General features: G+C 36.1%; 1 protein-coding gene across 3 annotated transcripts in view; it reads right to left on the bottom strand.

Annotated features, from left to right (window-relative positions):
• Positions 1 to 16644, bottom strand: part of RSF1 (remodeling and spacing factor 1) — a 148931-nt gene that overhangs the window by 25946 nt on the left and 106341 nt on the right. The window contains exons 6-11 of one of the 3 annotated variants that reach the window (XM_010820856.4): positions 13422 to 13487; positions 13055 to 13120; positions 7593 to 9337; positions 5640 to 5846; positions 3630 to 3734; positions 2330 to 2409 (exon numbers count right to left, since the gene is read on the bottom strand). In XM_010820856.4, the coding sequence (XP_010819158.1) occupies positions 2330 to 2409; positions 3630 to 3734; positions 5640 to 5846; positions 7593 to 9337; positions 13055 to 13120; positions 13422 to 13487 (2269 nt within the window). The remainder of the gene's footprint in view (positions 1 to 2329; positions 2410 to 3629; positions 3735 to 5639; positions 5847 to 7592; positions 9338 to 13054; positions 13121 to 13421; positions 13488 to 16644) is intronic. The other 2 variants (XM_005226727.5, XM_002699063.6) reach the window with 2 other exon arrangements.

Here is a 16644-nt window from a genome sequence, read left to right as displayed (position 1 = left end):
CATCAGATCAGCTTCAGAACATGAGAAAACTGCTCATTTCTAAGAAGGGCAGGTAGATTTCAGGAAGACTGAGTCCAATTTTTAATTATGACTTAATTATGACTAATCTGAAGCATCTTTAATTTGATCTCTTCCAGTGTCAAAAATTAGTGTGTTTAGTCATTCAGTCATGTCTGACTCCGCAACCCCATGGACTATAGCCCGCCAGGCTCCTTGGACAGGGAATTCTCCAGGCAAGAATACTGGAGTGGGTTGCCATTCCATTCTCCAGGGGATCTTCCCAACCCAGAGATCGAACCTGGGCCTCCTGCATTGCAGGCAGATTCTTTACCATCTGAGCTACCAGGAAAGCCCATCAAAAATTAAGACAGGAGCAATTTGCACATCAAAACAGTCTTAATAACTATACACAGAACTATCAGTAAGAGTTCCTAAATGTAAAGGTATTTAGACAACTGATTAACCCATGTCCCCTGCATTAGAAGCATCGAGTCTTAACCAATGGACCGCCAAGGAAGTCCTTGAACCCATTTTTATTTTTTTTTTGGAAAGAACTTTATGTTTAATAACAAAATATGAGCAAGAACTTGGAGAAAATAGTATCAATAGGATAAATATACCCCAATCAAACCTTGATGACAGTATTTGTATCACAGAATTCATTTGGAAATATAGTCAAGGTCCCAAACACAGTGCTAAAATAAGTAAAGCAAAAAGTTCCAGAAGCAAAACATATCCCAAGTGGAAGAAACTGAAGTTACTTTTCTGACTGTGAACCCATTTTTAATGTTCACCTTTGTATAGAGTAAAGTGTGTGGATTATGGAATGAGTTTGCCTGAAAGCAAACTAAATTTTTCAGGGTAATACTATGTGATAGCAGTAAAAATTAAAGTAGCAACAAATGAAGGAGACACTGCTTAGATTTTTCTCATATCATGAATACATGGGCATCAAGCCCTACTGGTTAAGACTATGAAAATTCTCTTCAGCCTCTCCACTTTATTATCATGATGACTGATCTAGTTCAGACCTCACTGACTCCCACAGACTTTATTCCAATGGCCTTAATGCTAATTCCTTCTTCTTGCTGTTACCAGGGTATTTTTTTTCTGAAATAAAAGTCTGATTATGTATCTCTCTCCTTTGATGGCTTCCCCACTGCCTCTAGAGAACAATTCAAATTTCCCAGCCAGTTATGCAAAGCTGTCGCAATCTGCCCTCAGTTTCCTTTTTAGCTTCATGCCCCACCCCTCTTACTCTCACATTTACACTCTGTCTATGCGTTTATTGTGCTCTTTGCCTAAAATATCCTTTCTCTGCATGTCAGTCTGTATAACCTCTAGTTATGTTCCAAGGACTTCCCTGATAATCCAAGCCCTTGGAGAACTACAGTGCTCCTCCACAGTGTTCCAATATTGCTCTAAATGTACCTCAATTTGTCTACTTATTTGCGTCACTGGTTCATACGCAGAAGATAAGCTCCAGGTAAGCAAGAGCTTTGTTTCACTCATCTTTTCTCTTCAGTTTGGAACACAGTAGGAAAGAACGAATGTTTAGCAATAGACTAATCAAAAAAGGTACATAAAATTATAAATAAATACAAACTTACTGTCTTGATTATGAGCTTCCTGTAAAGATTAAGCTCAACTCCAATCTTACCTCCTTCAAGAAGCCTTCTAACCGCTGCTATGGTCTAACTGCCTTAGACCATACTGCAGGGGCATATTGAAAAGGGAATCATTGCTTACAGTCAGTAAGCTCTTTATTTCACCATTGCTAATTCTACCCACCCAAAGAGATGCCATGGGAAACTAAATTGTAGACCAATTCTTTGTGTTTTCTTGAACTCCCTACGTACTTAGATACATATCCTCCACAATACTTGGGCCAATGCTTATTCATAGTAGGTTATGATAAAAACTTTAAATCAGGGATTGGCAAACTTCCTATAAAAGGACAGATAATATATTAGGCTTGGGTTATATGGTCTCTGTTACAACTACTCAACTCTGTAGCTGTCGTGCAAAAGCAGTCACAGATAACATATAAACAATGAGCACGGCAAAGGTTATTTACGAACAATGAAATCAGAATATGTAATTTTCATGTGCCATGAAAAATGACTTTTCTTTTGATTTTTTTCTAATCATTTAAAAACAAAAACAAGACCCATTCTTAGGTGGCAATACAAAAACAAGAAGTGGGCCACATTTGGCCCACAAGTAAGAGTTTACCAATCTCCGCTTTATACAGACACATTAGTCTATACTGGAAGATAATTCTGATGTCAAATTCCCAAGTGAAACATTAACACACATATCACAGTACCTGCGTTCAGCACGCTCTTTCTTCTTTAAGGCAACATCCAAATCTTGCAATTGTTCTTCTAATTTTTCACACAGTAGTTTCTGAAAACATAAAACAGATGAGTATCATCTTAAACACCTTTCCACAATCACTTATCTCTTGCCTATTAGCTAAAGCTGCAGTGCTAAGACAGCTAATAAGGGGCCACAGAGAAAACAGTGAAATGTTCCTTGTATTTAATTAAATAAAGAATGCCACTTCAGTTCATCATCATCTTTGAAGTAACACACACGTTAAAGAAACTTACAGCTTTGTCAAGAAACATATTCTATGGCCTACCTTGCTGGCAGTAATTAATGTTTAAAATAGCATTTGGTTCAGCATATATACATGACAGTGATTAAAAAAACTTTTTAAATCCCAAGGTATTTTTAAGGAAGAAGGTTACATGTACAAGAAAATATAATGGTGCCAATCACTGTTTTTTTTTTTTTTTAAGAGAATGGAAAAAAAATTTACAAAATCATGCCAAACAGTTAATAGGTCAAAATAGAGCTGAAGAATGTAATTGTTAGAGTGATGCTAAGCCAAATAATTCCACTTACATAAAAAAATGCAATAAAGACCACCATCTTTTGGGCTTTTTTGAGCCAGGCCGCACACCTTGCGGCATCTTAGTTCCCTGCCCAGGGGCTGAAGCTGTGCCCCCTGCAGTGGAAGCACAGAGTCCAAACCACTGGACCACCAGGGAATTTCCAAATTTTAAAGCAAAATGAGACTGGAAAGGACCTTTTGAATAAAAAAGACATTCTGCTCTTCAAGTTTTAAAAGAAATCCACTGAATCAAGATATGAGAGAAATAGAATCCATGATTCTATTCATAGTACCATCATAATGGTCCATAATTTATAACATCATCTATAAAAATGACAAAAAGAAGGTAGGCAGAAATGAAAAAGAGGATGAAACAAAGAGATAAACAACAGGAAGAAATTTATTTCTTCCCTTGTATATTATCCTCATGGAGGGGAGAGGTGGTTGTGCCTTTAACAAATGTGAGAAAAAATAAACCGGAGATTATAATTTTGTAAAAACAAGAGGTCCTTTGAGAATTGCTTTGGGGAAAAAAATAAAGGGAAGACCTATAAGATACTAACAAAAGGTAGTTTTTAATCAATAGCCTCTACTTTTATAGAAATTTAAAGAACAGATAAACAATATCTATAAACTGAAGATTAAAATGTTTAGTGGCTGTCAAGAAATATTAATTTGAACATAAAAACAGAGACTGGAAACCCAGAACTGTGCTGGGTTGTCATACATGCTGGCAAGGGGGGCAGAACCATTCTCCATCTGGAATAATCATTAGAGGAGGGCGAAGGCAGGCAGTGTGGTATCCACTGTCACAAGAGTCACACAGAAGGATCTGAAATAAACCACAGATTAACGTCAACGTATCTCTATGGGTAATATTCAATAACTCTTAAGTTAAAATAAAGACATTTCTATGTATCTTAGCATGATACTAAGAAATACACTATATTATATTCTTTATCTGCATAAAGCTTAATAATAAAAACCCTCAGTTAATTAGGAATTTAACAGGTCTTTTTTTTTTTTAAACAGGTCTTTTTTGTTTGTTTTGGGGCCATACCACACAGCTTACGGGATCTTAGTTCCCTAACCAGGGTTTGAACCCTTGTTCCCTGCATTGCCAGGGAGATTCTTAACCACTGGCCCACCAAGGAAGCTCCCAAGGTCCACATCTAATTCAGCATCATTCCCCTACCACTTAACACACAATAGTGGCTTGAGATTTTTATTAGATTATCCTAAAATATCCAGCATATGAAATTAACCATATTTCAGATCTTCAGTTTCCAACATCATTCTCTTTGGCACAGTAACCAGCAAATGGGATTTTCAGAGCAGTTACTAAGATAATCGAATAAAAATCCTCTGTATATTCTAAGAAGGATGCAACTTTCTCCACCTCCTGGATGTCATTTCTGCTTACTTCATTTTACTTCTCAATTTTTCACACCTCTTTGTCATTGTCATCTATGACCACCTAGTCTGTGCCTAGTCACTCAGTTGTGTCGGACTCTTTGTGACCCTGTGGACTGTAGCCCACCAGGCTCCTCTGTTCCTGGGGATTCTCCAAAATACTGGAGTGGGTTGCCATGCCCTCCTTAGTCAAAATGCATTCTTTCAATTTAAAAAAAAAAATTAGGAAATGGTAGGAAAAGAACACAAATGTTGATTTTTACTTGATTTAGAGGGCAGAAAAGACCACTATTACAAATCTTCTCTTTGCCTTTCTCCACTTAAAATTTTTACAGTTTGAAGATCATAAAAATATTTAGAAGGGTCTTCTCAGTGTAATTCTGAAACCTATTCTTTTCAGAGCTATATCTCTTCTGAAACTACTGAGATATGATAAACTTCATCGATTAATTTAGTTTCCAGATATGATTTTCACATTTAGGAAGAAAACTGTAAGTTAAACCATAAATAGCTTTACCTCAGCCCACAACAAGTATCAGGAGCTGTTCTGAGCAACTTTACATAACTTGTTTCTGCTCTTCACAACTCTACCTATGTGGAAGCATCTTTATGTCTCTTTCTACTTAATAGGTAGAACTTGCTTTCGAAGTAAAATCTATTCAAAACAGAACAGCTGGGCATAACAAGAGTGCTTCTTCAACAGGTTCTTTAGAAAGCCCTCATAAACTGCAAAAATAAATATCTAGGTGAGGAACTGGGTTTTCTGATTTAGGCAATCTCTGAAGAACTTACTTCCAAATAAGACAGTCCTGTGCAAATCTGTCACTATTTTTCTGAATATATCCGGTCTATAATTATCCTCTTAAATTTTTTTTTTAGAACTACCCATTTCTAAAGTTAATAACCTACTGGGTTATTACTTGACTTATTTATATGTTTTTACAGAAAGGCAACAAGCCCTTCAGGTCTTACTTATTCAAAGCTGCTACTTCAGAAATATCATTATAAAGTTACTTAAAGGGAAAGAACAAAATTTTAAAGAAAAAAAGAAAAACAAAAAAAACCAGAATAGGAATATCCGAATAAACTGATCTGTGAGAAGAGATTAACAGTGCATGCTTAAGTGGAGAAACATCATTACAAAGCCAGGTAAGAATGAAAGCAAGATCCTGACCCTCCCTAGAATTAGGTTATTATCTGAGAATAGAAATAAAAGATTTTGCACACAAAAAATTGAAATAATGATCAAACCCAGATAAGTTAAAATGTTTCAACCACAGCATGGCAATAATCTGAATACTGTCCAGAGAGATCAGGTACGTACTAATTCAGGATGGTTTGGAAGGCCACATTTTTTGCATGGTTCATCATCATCTGCTAGGATGGCTTCTTCACTTTCCTTTTCTTCCTCCTCTTCTGAAGCTGCAGATGATTTTTCACTGTCAGACCCTTCACTTTCATCATTGCTGGAATATTTCCACCTGCCACGTGTTCGAGAGCCAGTCCATCGAACTTTGCCTTTGGGCTTTACCTTGTATAAAATAAAAGATTAGGACAATTTGATGTAATAACAATGTAAAAAAAAAAAAAAAAAACATGCTTCTGATTACATGCGCATTGTGGAATATTTAGTGAATATACAAAGAAGAAAAGAAAAAATTACTGTAGTTTCATCAACAGATATACTTACTATTAAATTTTGGTATATATTTCCATTATTTTTTTCTACTTTTTGGGAGGGGAGAATTATAATGAACATTCTGTCTTATTAAATACTTGCCCTAGTGATAAAATATTCTAATATCGTGTGTGTGTGTGTGAGTATGTGTGTGTATATATATTATATATATATATAATATGCCATCACATAGCTATATCTAATCCACAACTACACAGACATTTAGGTAGTTTTCCATTTTTTCACCTTCATAAACAATGTATCCTTGCAAATATAAAATCTTTACACAAACCTCTGTGGTTAGGATAAATTCCTGGAAGAGGATTCTGGGTCAAAGGGCATGTACTTTTCAAAGGCTCTATAATTGAACACTGACTATATTCTCACACATTGTTATATTAAAAATTTATTTCTCATATCAGAGAAATGGATCAGAACCGCATAAAAATTTCTGACAAACTTAAAAAATACATTATTCAGAGACTAACATTATAATGTTGGGAACTGCTTTCTACTGGTTGGCTTCACAATATTTTAAGTCATATTTCAGTTCACTCCTACAGTTTAAGTCCTCACCAAAGACCAAAATAACTCTAACAACAGGAGGCAATTTTTTTTAGTATTTCAAGGAACTAAGGACCACTTACAATTAAGAACAATGTTATCACTTAAATAAATCAAAAACAAAAGGAGCACTTTTTTTTTAAGTAGCACTTTAATTATGACAAATTTTCCATAGGCTGGCTAAAGACTTGTACAAGATTTTGCTTAAAATAAGAGGGTCATAGAAGAAAAAAAAAAAAAAATTCTGGCTCTAAGACTAATAACTGAAATGGGGAAACAGAGGCTCTCTCAAACACTGGCAATGAGAGGGTACATTAATGGGGCCTTTTTGGAAAGTAAAGAAGCAAAAGTTACCAAAACTTAAAATACTTATGTCCCTTGACCCAGTAATTCCAATTCTAGGATTCTATTCTAAAGAAATACTCACTCATGTCCAAAAGGATCTTCAATGCAGCATTGCCTGTAATAGTGAAAAATTGGGAACAACCTAAATGTCAATCAATCAGGGAGGAGTTAAAGAAACTGAGGCACATCCACACTATGGAATACTACGTGGTCATCAATAACTGAAGGTAGACTCTATCTACTGATAGGGAAAACGTTCAGACACACATTGTTAAGTGAAAAACTCACAGAAAAATGAATTTATCTTTTAAGTGCATGGGAAATATTTACAAACACAGACATGAATATATGGAAAAAAGACCAAAAGAGATGCAGCCCAAACCGTTAATAGTGTTTGTGAGAAATTTTCATTTTTCAAGTGTTACAAGTTAGGTATTACCTGTAGAACTTACAAATAGAATATATTTCTGTATTGCCTATAATAGAGAAAATGTTTAAAAGATGATACAGTCTGAAATTTAATGTCTGGAGATAACTAATAAGACATCTCAGATATAGGAAGAAAGGGTTTTTTTGTTGTTGCTGTTTTATCTTTGAATGAGTTGTTTTAGCCAAAAGTAAAAAGCTATGAACACTTAAAAGTCAAATATTTCTAATAAAAACTAAAGCTCAGAGTAGGAGAAATTTTACCTTGGCTACTTTAGAATTTGTATCCTTCTCTGCTTTTTTCAAATTTTCTTTTTTGTCTGTCTTTTGCAAAGCTGCTGACTCTTCTTCTACTTCATCTTCTTCCCCTCTTTTTTTATCAGCTTTCTGATCTCTGATTTCAGCCACTTTTGCTGTGGGTCTAGATATTCTTGGAGACCTCCTCAAAGTACGACCAACGTTTGTTTTCTCTTCTTCCTTTTCTGTCTTCTCTTGCTTGGTTTCTGGTTCTAAAATTTTGGGAGGAGAATCTGACTTCTTTTTCCGACTAGATATCCTAATTGTTAATTTGATGCCTTCTTTCTGCCTTTCGGAGGTTATCTCTGTGTTTTCTGAGGCAGTGTTTTCTTCTTCAGGAATCAACTTATATTTCAATTTGCTTTTTTGCATAGAACCCTTTGTCTCAGAAGGATCACCTGTGCCAGAGGTCTGGGCATTGTCCAGATTATCCACTTCTACCTTTGTTGATTCAGAATCCACTTTTAAAATTTCTGGGTCTACTTTCTCCAGGGAATGACCTTCTAGTGAACTTGTATTCTGACACTCAACTTCTGAGGCTAGTTTCTCACAGTGGACAGTCACGTTAGACGACGGATAAGTTTCAGCTGCCTCAGGAGACCCAGCCTTCTCTGATTCTACAGTTGTCTTTGGAACCTCCTCCGGTATTGGACTCAATCTTTGTATGTCCTTATCAAGAAAAGTCTTTTTGGACTTTTCAAGACACTCTAGGACTGGTGGGCGCTTATCCTTCTTACTTTTGGGAGACTTCTCTTCAACTCTCATACTATAGGATTCAGTGGCAGATAAAGCAGTTTTTAAACAGAGATCCTTTGCTACTTCAGCAGTCTCAAGAGAGGTTTCCATTTCTGAAGGACCAGTTTCGTCTATGTACTCTTTCTGACTCGGGGTCTCTAAGACTGATATTGAATTATCTGTATCTTTCCCTAAAGGGACCACTTCTTTCTCAAGATCACCTATTTTTACACTTGGAATGACAGAATTTACAGACTCTGCTCCATTTCCCTCCATGATGACACTTCTGTCCTTAGAGGGGCTGCAACTATCTTCCTTTGAATCATAAAACTTTGTCTCCATCTGTTCTGTCTTAAAATGTGGAGTTACCTTTTCATCACTAACTTCTCCATTTACCAGCTGTTTCCCTTCATGACCCAAGGCAGTGATTGTAGAGATCCTTTTACAAGTCTCTTCCTCTTGTTTTATTTCATCTTTCAAAAACTCTTTTGTTGGAGTAACTGATTTACACAAAGGTCCTTTGATTGGACTATCAAAATCATCACTCAGTTTAATTTCTCGTTTTTTTAGTGGAATCTTGGCCTGCTGGTCATTTTTAAGTTTCTCGGTTTCTTCAGTAGACTTTTCAGTAATTTCTTGAGAAGATTTAACATTGCCAACAAACTCTAGCCTCTCAGGCTCTAACTTCTCCATACTACCTTTGATATCTCTAGGATCTGCTTTACATTCTTTCATTTCCACTTTTACAGGTTTGACATTTTCCTTGAAGGAATCACTTTCTTCTTTGATAATCTTTTTTTCTTCACTTTCTGGAAAAGGTTTTTCTAGCTTCACTATGACTGGCAGTTTTACAAGTTCCTTTTCATCTTCTTTTTCTATTTTCACAGTAGTCTCTTCTAGAGCACTGGGTGTAGAACATTTTTCTGAATCTATTGGCCGCTCTTCACTTTTCATCTTTGCACTTCCTTTCTGTTCCTCTAAAAATAAGAAAAAGTTTACATGAATCTAAGCATTCAAGATTATAAAATGTATAAGGCATAACATAAAATATATTCCCATTCGAAAAGTTTCTCTCTTAGAAAAGGTGGCTTTTGTCACAGGACATTTGACAATAAAAGATGAAATCAGACAGTAAAGAAAATACCAAACTCTGAAGTACAACTTTTAGATATTAAAAAACTGTTATTTAGAAAGATTTCTGCTTTATACTTTTAATTTCAATGCTCTCAATGAAATGCAAATATTTATACAGCTCAAATAATTTATTCAAGCTCAAGTGATGGCTCAAAACTATGAAACTAAGAATACATCATAAACAAACATTTCCAAAAGACCATATTTGTTTTAAAAACTGACAACTGTTCTCTGCAAGTTATAGACCACTTCATTTCATTGAGAAAACACGAAAAAGGCAGTGGGGAAATGTTTTATGTTTTAATCAGGTTACAAAAGTAACAATTCTGTACAGAAAATGGAAAATATGCCCACAATCTGAATACCTACAATTAATATTTTATTGGAGGTTACTTCTTCTAGTTTTATGTATTTTTGACAAAGCTGGAATCATGCTGCCCCATTTTCCTCACTGAAACATTAGCATTTTCTTATGACATGAAATGTCTTCAGAGAATTGGACTTAACTGTGTAACTCCTTAATGTGATTATATTACAATTTACTTTAACTCCTCTTTTTACCAATTATTGGCTATATATTTACAATTTTTACGCAGTACCTAACAGGGCAAATTTAAGTATAATGAAAGTCATATTTAGTAAATACCATAATCTTTGAATGAGATTACAGACAAGGCATATATGTTTTAAAGTTGTGCTAAGGGAATCTGAGCCATGTTTTCAGAATTCATTAAGTACTAATTTTACCTATAAGAACAGCAAAGAGAGATAAGAAAGCCTTCCTCAGCGATCAACGCAAAGAAACAGGAAAACAACAAAATGGGAAAGACTAGGGATTTCTTCAAGAAAATTAGAGATACCAAGGGAACATTTCATGCAAAAAATGGGCTCAATAAAGGACAGAAATGGTATGGACCTAACAGAACCAGAAGATATTAAGAAGAGGTGGCAAGAATACACAGAAGAACTGTATAAAAAAGAGCTTCATAACCGAGATAATCACGATGGTGTGATCACTGACCTAGAGACAGACATCCTGGAATGTGAAGTCAAGTGGGCCTTAGAAAGCATCACTACAAACAAAGCTAGTGGAGGTGATGGAATTCCAGTTGAGCTATTTCAAATCCTGAAAGATGATGCTGTGAAAGTGCTGCACTCAATATGCCAGCAAATTGGGAAAACTCAGCAGTGGTCACAGGACTGGAAAAGGTCAGTTTTCATTCCAATCCCAAAGAAAGGCAATGCCAAAGAATGCTCAAACTACCGCACAATTATACTCATCTCACATGATAGTAAAATAATGCTCAAAATTCTCCAAGCCAGGCTTCAGCAATATGTGAACCGTGAACTTCCAGATGTTCAAGCTGGTTTTAGAAAAGGCAGAGGAACCAGAGATCGAATTGCCAACATCTGCTGGATCATGGAAAAAGCAAGAGAGTTCCAGAAAAACATCTATTTCTGCTTTATTGACCATGCCAAAGCCTTTGACTGTGTGGATCACAATAAACTGTGGAAAATTCTGAAAGAGATGGGCATACCAGACCACCTGACCTGCCTCTTCAGAAACCTATATGCAGATCAGGAAGCAACAGTTAGAACTGGACATGGAACAACAGACTGGTTCCAAATAGGAAAAGGAGTACGTCAAGGCTGTATATTGTCACCTTGCTTATTTAACTTATATGCAGAGTACATCATGAGAAACGCTGGACTGGAAGAAGCACAAGCTGGAATCAAGATTGCCGGGAGAAATATCAATAACCTCAGATATGCAGATGACACCACCCTTATGGCAGAAAGTGAAGGTGAACTAAAAAGCCTCTTGATGAAAGTGAAAGAGGAGAGTGAAAAAGTTGGCTTAAACCTCAACATTCAGAATACCAAGATCATGGCATCTGGTCCCATCACTTCATGGCAAATAGATGGGGAAACAGTGTCAGACTTTATGGTTTTTCCAGTGGTCATGTATGGATGCGAGAGTTGGATTATAAAGAAAGCTGAGCGCCAAAGAATTGATGCTTTTGAACTGTGGTGTTGGAAAAGATTCTTGAGAGTCCCTTGGACTGCAAGGAGATCCAACCAGTACATTCTAAAGAAGATCAGCCCTGGGTGTTCATTGGAAGGACTGATGCTAAAGCTGAAACTCCAATACTTTGGCCACTTCATGCAAAGAGTTGACTCATTGGAAAAGACCCTGATGCTGGGAGGGATTGGGGGCAGGAGGAGAAGGGGACGACAGAGGATGAGATGGCTGGATGCCATCACCGACTCGATGGACGTGAGTTTGAGTGAACTCTGGGAGTTGGTAATGTGCAGGGAGGCCTGGCGTGCTGCGATTCATGGGGTCGCAAAGAGTCGGACACGACTGAGCGACTGAACTGAACTGAACTGAAGTGAACCCTTGCAATGGAAAAACTGATTTTAAATGAAGTTTTACCAAGATAGGAATTTAACAATTTTTTCTGAACAGATTCCCGCTAAGTTGATACAGCAGACAGAGTTTCAAAGTTTTCATGGGAATGAAATGTAATGGAGAGAAGTGAGATAAAGACTTCTTTAAACTGAGAATTCAGTATTACTTTTAAGAAGTATTTTTATTACAAATCACCCATTTTATGTTCAAATCATAATTGCAAGTAAAAAAAATTCAAGAACTGCTGATAACCATTGAGAACCTGAAATTAGCTCACTGTTCCACCCTCTTTACATGGTCATACACTAATTTAAAAATATGTATGTCACTACGAAAATTAAAGACATAGTAGGAATGATCTAGTCTGAATGTCTTCTGTTTCCCATATATTAAGCAGGTTCAGTAAATTCCTATGCATTGGCATTGGTTAGTGTATCAGAAAATCTAATTCAGGAAATATCTTGGATAACGATTAATATACAGATTACCATCTTTATCAATAACTTTAGCTCAATACAAAGAGTATACAAAAATATGGAACACCATTTAATGTTTTTTTTAATATATTTGGTTTGAAAAGCAACTCAGAATCTCACTGTGATTCTCATCAAAGGCAAAATGACACTTTGCTTTTGGGGAGGTGAATGATTTAGTCCTTTAAACTGATTCTGATCTGAATAACAACATGACAAAATAAAATGAAGAATAACATTAGGTTGAGACTCCTAGGTTCAGTAATCTTACTTCAGCTAGTGGTGTGTCTCTGAATATCTTACAAACTCAGTGTTCCTCACTTCTTCATGTACAAAGAAGCTGACTAAGTGACCTCAATAATTATTCTTCACTGGCTTGTATTTCTCTTAGTCCCAAAATAGTCAATATTTTTTGGCTTAGCTCTTACAAAAGAAAAATATGACAATAATTACAACTGTAGCTCCTGTAGATCACATGTGTGTATCCCTAAAGCTGAAGACAGGAAAACCATGACACCGAATGAAATTTTAAGCACTATCATAATTGGCAAGAAGGTCATTTAGTTATATAAGCATTTTCAACAAAGTTTTGTCAAAAGCAAACTGTAAAGGAAGATGCAAATGAGCTTGAGAGACATGAAATTTGAACTAACAATACTCAAGGAAAAATTCACCTTCAAAATCACAATGCAGAAGCAATGTTCCTTGACAGACTTGAAGGGATTCAAGACAGCTGTTACCTATTGTGGGATTCAAAAGCACATTCATTCATTTGCTCAACAAATATTTACTAATCACCTATTATGTGCTCTCCCACCCATCCCAACCAGAATCACTATGTAATCAAACATTGAATGTTCATATAAATTACAGTGAAGGACATTGCTAGTTGCCTATCCAGTATCTATCTTCTTTCTTACTATTAGAATTCTGATTTTGTTCAGGAAAGTACTTGCCTCTTCAGAAACCTTAAAGCTAAGGGTCATTTGAACCAGTTCTGGCCAATGAGATGCATAAAGAAATCTATTGAGTAAGACTTACAGGGTTCAGTTGACCTATGCCTTCTGCCCTTTCCCCTTCTTTCTGTCCAGAGTCTGCACACAATACCTGAAAAGGGAACAATCAAAGCCACATGCTAAGGATGGCAGACTAGGAAGGGTACTTGATGGCTTTATGGAGCTGCTTAACCAGACCTAGAGTGCCTACCACATGACTTTTTATTATAAGAAAAAAATTTACCTCACACATGTCAGAATGGCCATCATCAAAAGGAATACAAATAACAAACACTGGTGAGGAAATGAAGAAAAGAACTCTCATACGCTACTGGTGGCTAAGTAAATTGGTGCAGTCACTCTGGAAAACAGTATGGAGGTTTCTCAAAAACTAAAAGTAAAGACACTATGTGTGCTCAGTTGCTCTGTCATGTCCAGCTCTGCAACCCCATGAACTGTAGCCCACCAGGCTCCTCTGTCCATGAGATTATCCAGGCAAGAATACTAGAGTGGGCTGCCATTTCCTCCTCCAAGGCGTCTTTCTGACCCATGGACTGAATCCACGTCTCCTGCGTTAGCAGGAGGATTCTTTACCACTGAGCCACCTGGGAGGCCCAGAAATATCATATGACCCAGCAATTCCACTCTGGGGTATGTATCTGAAAGAAACATTAATCTGAAAAGACTCATGAACCCAACGTTCATAGCAGCACTATTTATAACTGCCAAGGTACGGAAGCATCCTAAGTGTCCATCAACAGATGAAATGGATAGAAATGTTGTAAATATATGTAATGAATACTGCTGCTGCTACTGCTAAGTCGCTTTGGTCGTGTCCGACCCTGTGTGACCCCATAGACAGCAGCCACCAGGTTCCTCTGGTGTCCCTGGGATTCTCCAGGCAAGAACACTGGAGTGGGTTGCCATTTCCTTCTCCAACGCATGAGAGTGAAAAGTGAAAGTGAAGTCGCTCAGTCGTGTCGGACTCTTAGCAACCCCATGGACTGTAACCTACCAGGCTCCTCCGTCCATGGGATTTTCCAGGCAAGAGTACTGGAGTGGGTTGCCATTTACAACTTAGCCATAAAAAAGAATAAAAGCTTGCCATTTGCAGCAACATGGATGAACTTAGACGGCATTATGCTAAATGAAGTAAGTCAGACAAAGAAAGACAAATACTGTATGATTATCCCTTATGTAGAATCTAAAAAAATACAACAGCCTACTGAATAAAACAAAGAAACAGACTCACAGAGGAAGAGAACAAATCAGTGTACCAGTGCGGGAAGGAAAGCAGGGTGGTACAACATAGGGATAGAGCAGGAAAAAAGTGTTCTTATAGGATTATATGAAGTCACATGTGTTAAACTTTTGACAATTGTAAAGCACTATAGAATTTTTTAAAATCTCTCAATTTTTTAAAAAAAAAAGAAAAAAAATTCCAATTGAAAAAACATGTACCCAAATGCAACCCTGTCTGATTTCTTTTCCTCTTACTCTTGCTTCCTACTACTTGTTCTTTCCCATACTCACCAAATTAATCTATATCATTTAATATATATTGGGCTTATCATCTATTCAGTGATAAGGAATAACTAATCTCTGATGCTCTAATTTCTTTATAATTCTCTTCTTGTAAGACAAGACTTGAGAAATTTTAAAACATCATAGTGATTTCAGATTCTGCTCTAATGTTATATACTTATAGTGAGTATAAATTAACATAAACACTGTAAAGAGCAAGTTGGAAATACCTACTCTAAAGCCTGAAGAAATATACTCTATAGTTTAGCAATTCTACTCAAAGAAAATAAACTTACATAAAACTAAACAGAAATATGTACATGATTATTTGCTGTTGCACTGATATAAAAGAGAAAAATGAGAAATAATATCTCTCAAACAGAAAAATGAATAATCACTACAGAGCAAACAAAAGAAATGAATTTATAAAGATCAATATGGGTAAATCTCAAAAACAGAAAGATGAGTGAAATAGCAATACGCTAAAGGACAGGTTGTATGATAGCACTTGTAGAGGTTCTGAAATGCAAATTCACATGATTCACAGGACTGCAGCACTGCTTAGAAAATAAGCGTAGGGGGAACGGAATGGAAAATGAAGTGAAAGGACAATGTTTAACTGTTCTATAAGATTTTAAAAATTAAAAGCAAATTTTGGTAATATTTAAGTATTTCATACTATCATGTGTTTATTTAAAATATTTCATTAAAAATTAAGATTATGAGTCAGATAAAACTTAAATGCTCTCTTGCTCTTTACATATTGGCCAGCTATGAGACCTTGGGATAATTATCTTAATCTAAGTTTCTTTGGATTCTTTAAAACGGAAGTCAGAATACCTAATTCAAGGAACTGCTGTGAGGGTTTTTTAAAAAATGAAGCCTGAAAACCACTTTACACAGTATGGTTTGGGAGTTTTTATGATGACAATAATACATTATTTGGCTTCTTCTTGCCACAATCTTTAGTCACATCCGAAAACTCCCTTAAGCAATCATCATTTTTAACCAGTCAACATTGCCTAGAAGGCCATTTCTATTTTTACCTCCTCATTCGTATTTTCCCATTTTGAAAAATAATTAAAATGTCAAATAACTAACTCCTAGTGTTGTTAATGATTATAGAAGGGTGCACTCAATGTTGGCATTGCTATTGATACTTATTATTATATATGTTATTGGGAAAATCTTAACATCCTTCAAGCTCAAATGCTACTCCATTTTAGTTTTACCTGAGTGTTTCCCCAACAAAGAATTAACTACTGTATCTTCTGCATTTGTGTCTTGCTTTATATAGGCTTTTACAGCATTACTTATTACCCAGAATTACAACTGTTGGTTTATAAATCTCTGCCTTACTAGTGTAAGAATACTACTCTGAGAAGAATCATGGGTTATTACTTGCAGTAAGACACTCAAAAACCTCCTGAATGTATTGAACACAACTGAAACGGCAACAAATTCTAGACTAAATGTTGATAAATTATATCAAAACACTTTAAGATGTAACCTTTATAAACAGAAAGTCTTTAAGGTAGATTATAGGATAATATTTAATTTCAAATCCTTCAAAGTTTATCTGACCAACTTACACAGTGAGATTTGGGAAGAACATTTCAGTTCACTTCAGTTCAGTCGCTCAGTCGTGTCCGACTCTTTGCGACCCCATGAATTGCAGCATGCCAGGCCTCCCTGTCCATCACCAACTCCCGGAGTTCACCCAAACTCACATCCATCGAGTTGGT

Source organism: Bos taurus, chromosome 29 (genome assembly GCF_002263795.3).
Source record: "Bos taurus isolate L1 Dominette 01449 registration number 42190680 breed Hereford chromosome 29, ARS-UCD2.0, whole genome shotgun sequence".
Taxonomy (NCBI): domain Eukaryota; kingdom Metazoa; phylum Chordata; class Mammalia; order Artiodactyla; family Bovidae; genus Bos; species Bos taurus.
The sequence above is the reverse complement of the archived record's forward strand: the minus strand, read 5'-3'. Positions and strand labels throughout refer to the sequence as shown.